Raw genomic sequence first — 9,727 nt, 5'->3', positions numbered from 1 at the left:
TCTTACTGCAGATCTTCTCAGAATAATTCTCCCTGAAGGGAGATCTCCCTTACAAAAGCTATTATTTGTCCTTCACCAACACAACTGATGTACTTATGAATGCCAACGAGCTTTTAAGCAGACTGCAGCCAAAGACTGAGTATTTAGGTATTTTCTTTTTAAGTATTTCCTTGGACTGTAGAGTTTCATACTGCCACAGGATCCTGTCTCACTCCTGTCAGCTGCAGTCACATGGAGCTCCACAGGATTGTTGGAATAAGCAGTGCCTTTCCACCTTCCCATGCCTGGGGAAACAAAAAGAAACACTTGCAGCAACAACAGTCTTGCAGCTCCCAGAAACCTTCAGCTCAAGAAAACAAACAAAACCCCACAAATTAAAAATCAGAGAAAGGAAATATTTTGCTTGTATGTGTGTAAATAATGAGCTCTACCTAAAGTGCTCATACACCATTTAGGCCTCAGCTTGACTCCAGGCACACAAACGATCCCACTAAAGCCCAAGACTTACTGAAGAGTGGTACTAGATTAGTCTCTACAAATTTCTTGTTCAATCCAATGCCAGTTCTCTAAGTTTTAATTTCAACTTCCAGCATTCTTGTGCCTTTTCTTTCTGCCTTTTAGCTTCTGTCAGCTGCAGGAAAGCAAGGTTAAAAGCCATTTGAGCTGACAAGTCTGAGCTTCAGGAACTCCTCACAGCACCCAAGGCTTTCCTTCAATAATATGTTGGGTTTGGTTATTTCATTCATGAGGTCCAGCACAGGTGTAGCATCTGATCTACTGTGATTGTTATGTCTGGTAAAGTGGCACCTTATTCTTTGAAACAGGGACAGGTGACTCTCACAGTCACAATTTTAGTCAGGACTTTTTGTTGATGCTGGTTTATTGGAATGCTGTGGGAGTTTATTCCAGACATGGCTTACTACAGCATGTTCCTTTTCAGTTTAATATATTAACAGTGTAAATAACTGCAGAGAAGGAATTTATCAATGCCTATGCAAGCTGGACTCTGGTCACCTGGTAGCATCTGCCCAGAATAATTGCTGCTGAAAGAATTTGACTGCTGCAAGCTAAACAAAAAAAACCCCCAAAACCTACCCTCATTGCAGCAATAGGCAGGCTGTTTAACAATTCTGTCACAAAGCAGAGTATAAACAGGTTCAGGCAGTACCTGGATGGAACTGGATATTCTTCCCCCTCTCCCAGTCCATCTGATTTCACTGCAATACAGTGGACCCAATGTTCAAAATACAAAAAGCCTCATTCAATGGCAAGGAGGCAATGTCAGGACAGCCTGGGTGAGGTGTCCAGTGTGTGAATACCTCCACCACCTTAATCCTTTTTGTGCAGTGGTGTCACCACTGGCTGCTGACCCAGACCTGGTTTACGACGGCTGTAACCCTTGCTCAGCATTTCAGTGTGGTGTAAGAACTGCTCCTAAAGCTGGTTTGATGGCACTTACTGCTGAAGGAAATCACATACTGCATTGCCTGGGCAGCAACCAGCAGAACTCAAGGACTAAGAAGAGGTGAGGGCTAAATTCTGCTACAATCTGTAAACTTTCTGTATATATGCATGAAATTTACATAGAAAACCCCTTGTAGTATCTGGTTAATAGTGACCTTGCTGAAGTGTATAGTATACCTCGTAATTTTAGGGGCTAACCTCTACATTAAATGCAGATTCTCAATGAAGTGTTTAAATGCTAAAGTTTAATGGTGAAATAGTTGCAAGCATCTATTCAACAAGAGACTGGAATGAGAATCAGGTTTCTAAAAGCACATTCTCACTTCTGAGGCAACCAGAACTAGATCAGGAGGTTCCCTGCCAGATTGTACTGCTGCAGACATGACAGAGTATTATAAAATGAAACGTACTTTCTGCCATGGGAACACAGGAGCTAAAAAGTACCCAAAAGTTATGGGGGGGAAATAGAGATGAAAAGGGAAACAGGGGGCTTAATGTGAATCAAAGTGCTCCAAACAGCAGAAGAAAAAAATCTGCTGTAGCATTTCCTTGGGACCAGAGCTGCTTATGAGCTGAAGTGCAAAACTACCACAGCCTCTATTCTTGATCATCCTCCTCCCAGTGCAGCTCAGCACCTGCACTGCTGCTGCCTTTGCAGAGCTGACCTTGGAGCCAATGGGTTTGAACCATGAAAATAATGCCAAGTAAATTTAAAAAAAGCTCCTCCCAGCCTGTGGCATGAATCTTGTATGTGACACAGTTTCACGGTTAACATAAAACACTTTATTCGTAATCTGCTGCTATCAAATTTTTATCTTCTCTGTATCCAGTATATGCAGGATACAAATTTCTTTACAAGTGTAAAAAGCAGAGAAGTAGGAAGTCATCACACTGAGAGCAGCATTTTACCTCCCGTGTACCTTCAGATAAGCAATGATGATAGGACCTGCCAGTTTTTAACAGCTCTTTATTTTACTGATATTATAAAACATCATCACAGGGCTCACCTGTTTTGCATCATGAGCTTAATTTTCCCTTTTATTATAAATACTAAAAAATTAACTTTCTCTTGCATCAGCAATACCATAAAAACTCAGTCTAACTGGACATATTTTTCAGTGATTCCTTGCACCAAAAATCCCCAAGAATCTGAAGTAGATCTCTATATTGTATATAAATGCAGTTTTATATATATATAATTACATCAAAATTCACCATTTTCACTCATTATTGTGATTTTTCAATCAGTAAATTATGTCAGCATTATGAAAGTATGGACAGCCATCTAATTATTTTGCTGCTTTATATTTAATAATTTACCAGACAACTGAAAAATTACATGAATGCAATGGAAAATCATGTACATGTTCATTTATGAATTCCACATGGACTTTTCTTATTCCAAAACTTCCAGATTTTGGAAGTCCAGTAAAAACTTTCAGTAACCTCTTTGATCACATACACACAAAAAGTTACGATGTATGTGTATTATACCATACATACCATATGTAATTCTAGACATATTTATATGCAAATATATGTAACATACTCTGAATATATATATTGTATGTTTTATATATATATTTAAAACACACAGAGAGTAATACCACAGGTGTGTATGTATTTAGTCATACAGGTGTGTGCATAAACATATATATATATGGTAAATTTTTCTGATGGGACTGCTGCATGCAATGAGAAACCTGTGAGTAGTGTGAGGCTGCTTCACTTGGCTTTAGAGTGTAATTCACATAGACTTTGAATAGGTTAAGCTGTTAATTTTTCATTTGGAAAAGGAAAGAACAAACCTCTTACAGAAAAATAAAAGATTGATAGTCTCTTGAATTAACATTATTCTCATGCATTCTTAAGTGAAACACGTTCACCATAGAACCTTTGGGTTATGTTTTTAATTTGTTAGATAAATATTTACTTACTGAATGTGTTTCTACTACTATGCACCGGATCAACCAGAACAACTCTTATTAAAGCATCTTAGATTCATACTCTGCATATTAAAAATAAATAAAAAAATCTGAAACTAGTCACTGCTAAAATGTAGATCTTGGATCCTGCAAAGATCTGAAATATCTGCTTAAAATTACCATTTAAGTAGGTCCACTGATGGGCTTTAGTGCAAGTGCCTAAATATTTGCAGAATCAAGACCCTTTATTTCTCAAAGGTTAAATTTGGGATCTCACACCTGAGAACATGTAGTGGTTGCTTCCATCAGTAATTCCCACCAGGGAGAATGTTATGTTTTGCAGCAATAGCCAGAGCATACTCTTGAGGGTGAGAGAAATGGACTTTAACTCATGTCCAAAAAGTCAAGGTGGGACTGACTTTAAACAGAAAAAACAATGACTGCCAGCAAATCTTCCCAAATATACTACATTTTATTTCTCAAGAAGGCCAACATTGCATTACACTTTAATAACTTCAGCATATTTTTCTCCTTAAATATATTTGTATAACATAATACCAGCAAATATATAGCTTTAAAAAAAGAATTTTAAATTAAAAATTGCTTTGGGACTGAAACTGTGTGCTTCAAATTTTCCCCACAGTAGTTTACTAGCAGCTGGGTTGCAAACCCCAGAAAACAGGTGCCTGTGGTTGGTAATGCTGACACAGCCTCATTTTACAGTGCTGGAGAACATCTCAGTAGAGAGACCAGAAGATGCACACAAGCTGCCAGAAATCCTACAGCTCATCCCTATGTGCTTGTTGTGCTGTAAGATGGTAAATTGATTTAAACTGCTAAAATTACAAAACAAAACAAAAACCAAAACCAATAACACAGGAAAAGAATCCCCAAAACAACCAAACTAAAAAAAAACTCTAGCAAAACTGGGATTTGTGCTTCTAGGAGGCCCTGACCCAGATTGCAAATCACTTCTCCCTGCCACCCAGCTTTGGCATTGCTTTGCCTTCCTTATTGCATATCTGTTGATCCATCCTGTAGCTGAAGTGTGTATGTAGTGTAACTGTAGTATGAAGTAAAACTCTCAAAAGAATTGGATTTCTGCCAATCAGATTGGTGAATGTTCCTTATCTCTGGATTATTTCTTTTTGTAGGGTCTAATGGTACTTTGGTTAAACCCAATGGAGGAAGTCCCACTGAAGTCAGTGATGCAGAAGGAGCATGTTCAAAGACCTCTCCATACAACCTCTTTGTGATTCCCTCTCTCTGTCACTTTTTAAAATGTGCTCAATTATCACCAACTTCCAGTGTAAAAAATTCACTTGTTTTAAAATACAAACATATATCACAGAAATATGAAGGGAAAAGCCATTAACTTCTTTGCTGGTTATTACCTATTTGTATGACACAAAAGAAAAATCATCATTTACAGTCACAAACTGTACATACTATTTGGTGGGAGTACATTTTTTGGCTTAGAGATAAAAAATGGACTGCTTCTGTGGCAAGTAAAATAATTATTGACGAGATATAAGACCTTAAAATCAAGAAAGGATGATAATTTGTCTAGAGAGACAATCATTGTAATACGTCTAACACAGAGGTTTGGATAGTAGAACGGTGAGTAGAGGGGTCTGGGGAAGGAAAGACACCGTCATGCAACACAGCACTACTTCTTGCTCAGTATACTCTTCAGGCTTCTCTCCACTGCTTCATCTAACTCTTCTTCCAGCTCTTCCTTCTTGGACATGGCCAGCTTGGACTGATAATCTTTTACGATTTGGTCTATATACGGTGCACTCTGAGTCCCATGCAACATCAGTGTCCACTCCTTCAGCACACCCCGCTGGGGCTGGCTGCCAACAAACCCAATCTCCAGAGCCCAGGTGCCTCGGGGGTCTTCTCCCCAAGTGTGAGTGGTCATGAAAGGCCATTTGTCAAAACCCACCTTGGAGTCATCATCCCTGGGGCGCCGGCTCAGCAAAATGGACTTTGTTCCCATTGGTGAGGTCATGTTGATGTTGAGATCTCCTCGCCGAGTGGAATTCACAGTTATAACTGCCTGCACATGTTCAAGGTACCGGACAAAGTTCTCCTTCCCCTCACATGCGTCAGTTGTCAGTGTGAGGAACAGTTTGCCACTTGGTGGTATCTTTCTGTGGGTCAAAAGATAATTAAGCAAATTAGAACAGTACAATATGGCTTATGCTAAAAGTACTGGGTTTTAGCGCCTCACCGAAAAACACTGTATGATTTTCCTTATTAATACATGAAGAAGTAAGGAAATAATAGTTGCAAACCTAGTCAGAAAGCAAATGTTCCCCTTTTAGAAAATTATACCAAAACCTTAATTTGAAAATAATTACGAAATGTACACCTACAGAAAGAGAGAAGTAATAAATTTTAGAAGCACATACTGCTTTTTAAGGACTAACATTAATGGTTGTCTTTACCTATCACTCCTATACTGGGCAATTGCATAATAATGTGCATACTCTGTAAAAGAACCATGAGTAGTCAGTCATGTCAGTTTCCTTAAATGACAGCAGCAAATGGCTCTCTGGTGTTGGAGGAACCAATTGCACAGAATTTCAGTGCAGTCACATTAAAGCCTATGTCATTGTTCTGCTTTAGAAACCAGCACAAGCGTGGGATGCTGGAATCAGCTCATTTGAAAAATAGTTTTCCACAAAGATTTCCATCCTTGAACAGCTTCCGTACATGAGTACATACACCAAGGAAAGAAGCTGCACATGTTTACTGAGTTACCAAAGTGCTGTCTGGCCCGGGGGTGGGGAGACGAGCCTGTAAAGTGCCTTCTAAACCTGTTGGGGTCAGGATGCAACTTCAATTACCCACCGCCTCAGAAACTGGCTGGCAAAATACACGGAAAGTGTAAAATGCTCTACAGCTTCACCATCAGTGTTCTTTGAGCAGTGTGACATTTTCCTCTGTCTAAAAGAAATAATTGAAAGACAAGAATTACAGCAATCATTATGAAAGTGACCAAGTCACAAAAGAGTCCAATCACCTTGTCATTATCTTGTCTTCCAGTGGCTTCTCCCTGACCTTAGTTGTGCAAATTGAGAATCTTTTGAAGGGCATTGACTACACTGTGGTAATGAATACCTTCTTTTCAAAAGAAATCAGCACCAGCTTTTTCCCTCTGCTAATGAAATACCACATTCTTTAGAGACCAGCGAAAGCATTTCATTCAAGCCTAGCTTCCAGGAATTCTCTTCTTCTTGAGATGAGCTCCCGATATTACACTTGGTACATCACTATGTGGCTCAGGCCAGTCTCTGTCCCCCTTCCATAGAGTATTACCTTCTCAGAAGTACTTGCAGAGCAAAACGTCATTTAGATCGAGATCCTCAAGGCATTTAAACACTTACCTTAAACTGAAAAACCTGTGTTGTTCTGAATGTTATGGAGCAGAAGTTGGCATAACATATTGTATAGATAAAACATTTGAGCATCTAATATAATACCCTTGAGATACTTATTTGACATGTCAAAGCACAAGAAAAATGCACTACATGCAGACAGATGTGAAGGGTTGTAATTTCACAGTTGCCACGTGCTTGCAGTTTCTCTGCAATCTCAACTCAATCTGAATTCATGCTGTCTCACAGCCTTTTCACACAGTGGACAAAGCTTTGTCAAACACTGCTTCATTCCCAGAGATGTGACAAGTGTTTTATCTCCTTCAGTTAATGAGGAGGGACATCACAGTATGAGTTTTCCTCCTGTCCAGACTAAAGCCCAAAGAAGCAAGAGCAATATGTTTCCACTACCTCTGCTCTGCAGAAGGTTTGACAGCTGCAAAAAACTTTTCTCTCTACCTTCTCAAATACTGCAGTGCAAAAGCTCTCTCAGCTCTCTAAAAACACGAGAAAAGGCTTCCTCTGTTTCCCCCTTTCCTATTAACTAGGATCAAATAGTCCCTGCTTCACTAGACTAATTATTGTAGTCTAGGTGATTTTTTCTAAAGAAACAAAAAGAACCAGGGTTAATGGAAAAGCCTGACACAAAGGTGTGAGAGTCTGTCTGAATTTTCCCTCATCTGCCTCACTATTGTCATTGGGGGACCACTGAAGAGAAGACCCCCCCCGTTTAGAATCTCTGGCTCTGAAGGAGAAAGTCACACGCCAAAGGCCTTGAGACCTGAAAGCACAGTGCAAAGTTATTTGTTTTCACAGGTGTTTGCTGTATGCTAAGAAGGGGGCACCGTGCCCTTTTCTGCAACAATAGCTTCGGAAGCTGTCCCACCTCTCGGCCTGGGTGGACTTCTCCTAGTTTCGGGTGGTCTCCCACTGAAGACCCTCACCTGTTTTACAACCACTGTGACAGACAGACTGAGATGTAAGAAGCCTCTCCATCAAGGACTGAGACATGAAACCCCCATGTGAAAAGGCCCCTCTCCTCCTTCCAACGACTGGGACTGAAACCCCTAACCCAGGGGAGGTGTGTGGGGGAGGCAAGCTGACCAAAGCGAGATGTTTGCCTGCAGGTTGTGACCACTGGACCAAGAAAGTAACAGCTCTCATTTACTGCTGAGAACATAGACTACCTGTTACATCTATTCCCTATTGTATCTGTTTCTCCCCCCCTCACAATTTTCAATAATAAAAACACCTGAGTTAGCTAGAGATTTTGAGATCTCCCCAGTGTAACAGGCGGATCCTCGACTGGACTGGACCAAAGGATTTCATCTCTACGTTGGTAGCTACATCCCTCTCTTTCTCTCTCTCTTTTCTCTCTCTTTCTCTATCTTTTTCTCTCCCTTAATCCCTCTATCGCATTTTGCTGTGGTCATTCAATAAAGGTGCATTTGTTTTGATTGTCACTGCAAACCCCCTTGTACCATGCCAGTTTTTTGCACCCTGAGATTGCTCCTATGAACCATCACGTCATCCGTTCACTAGGACGGATCGTGACAAAAGGTGAAGAAGAGAAAGTGGATTTTCCACAGCCTTACCATGTGCCACTACCCAACTTGTGTATATATATATATGTAAAACTATATATATACACATATACATATATAGTATGTCCATGGCATAGGAGCCAGTGGGAGATTATATATAGAATATCCACTTTTGCAGGTGTAGTACAGGTGTAGTGGGAGATGAGCAGGGGGAGCTCCTGTGCTCCTGTTCCTCAGTTAATGGACTATGCTTTCTTAAAATTTTGTATTTCCCTAAACCAGCCAGAACCCTTGTCAGGAAAAGTTCCTGTTGCTAACAAATGTTTCTATTTTAAATACTGGTTGTGTTCAGTACATGGTATATTATGTCTGTTAATTATTTCCCGGCCTTTTGCTTAATTGACAATGCTGCTCTAAAACACACCTCTGTATCAACTACTCACCTTCATAAATCTATACCAAATACATATGTTATATATAAAAATATCTATACTTGAATAAAAATATAGAGAAAATATATATAAAATGTTTCTTCAGCAAGCCAAACCAAAAGAACAACCCACTTATCTACAGCAAAAATGCAGAGTTTTAATTTCCAAAGAATCTCTGGAGATGCTAGGACTTAGCTAGCTATTTTTTTTAAGGTGCAATTCAAAAAATGTACATGTTGCACTTCATAATGCTTATCATCTCCTGTCAGTGACATTTTCATTGAGGAACACAAATATTACAGCAGTACTGTTAATATATAGATGTGTCAGGCAATTGACAGGGAGACACCCTTACAGCCTACAGAAATAAATGTTCTTTCCTCCTCTAGGATGATCCCCATTTCAGTAAACGGAACTATCCTAAGAAAAATGAGATTATTGTGCATTTAATTATTAATAAACTAGAGATATCCTATAACCAGCTTTGGTATTCTCATTTGTTTTTTACCTGTGAGTATGCATAGGACAGATAAATTAAAACTCAGAGCTCAGCTGCAGAACCTTGAATCATGCAAATTCAATTTGCAAGGTTGGGGGAAAACCCGCTCTTTCCCTGGCTGAGCTATGTGCTAGGGTGGCATCCTGGTTTGTTTTCTTTTTCCAAAGAATAATGGTCTCTTCAAAAATGGCACTGAAAAGTCAAATTTCAAATGGTATAGATATAATTCAGGCCATTATTAAGTTAGTATTTCAATTACTTAAATTAAACTAAAGCTGTTGTAGTCAATTAGCATTCATTCATTCATCTGTTGACTCATTCACTTTAGCACATAAAGGTAAATCAGAAAATAACCTGACTACCTACCCTGAAATTAGAGAATTTAAGAGCTTAAAGCAAGCATATTTAAATGCTATAGTGCTCAGTGCTGGTACTTGTAGATGATTGCTTCTGTCTTCTGGAGATAAAATTGTCTGCT

General features: G+C 39.4%; 1 protein-coding gene across 4 annotated transcripts in view; it reads right to left on the bottom strand.

Moving 5' to 3' along the window:
* Positions 1-109: 109 nt before the first annotated feature.
* PCSK2 (proprotein convertase subtilisin/kexin type 2) overlaps positions 110-9,727 on the bottom strand; it is a 111,420-nt gene continuing 101,802 nt past the window's right edge. For 3 of the 4 annotated variants that reach the window (XM_030944474.1, XM_030944476.1, XM_030944477.1), the window contains one exon: positions 2,412-5,545. In XM_030944474.1, coding sequence (XP_030800334.1) covers positions 5,059-5,545 — 487 coding nt within the window. In that variant the 3' untranslated portion in view covers positions 2,412-5,058. Of the gene's footprint in view, positions 285-2,411; positions 5,546-9,727 lie in introns of those variants that run through there. The other variant, XM_030944475.1, reaches the window with a different exon arrangement.

This window comes from Camarhynchus parvulus, chromosome 3, assembly GCF_901933205.1.
Source record: "Camarhynchus parvulus chromosome 3, STF_HiC, whole genome shotgun sequence".
In the NCBI taxonomy this organism is placed as follows: domain Eukaryota; kingdom Metazoa; phylum Chordata; class Aves; order Passeriformes; family Thraupidae; genus Camarhynchus; species Camarhynchus parvulus.
This window is presented reverse-complemented; position numbering and strand designations above follow the sequence as displayed.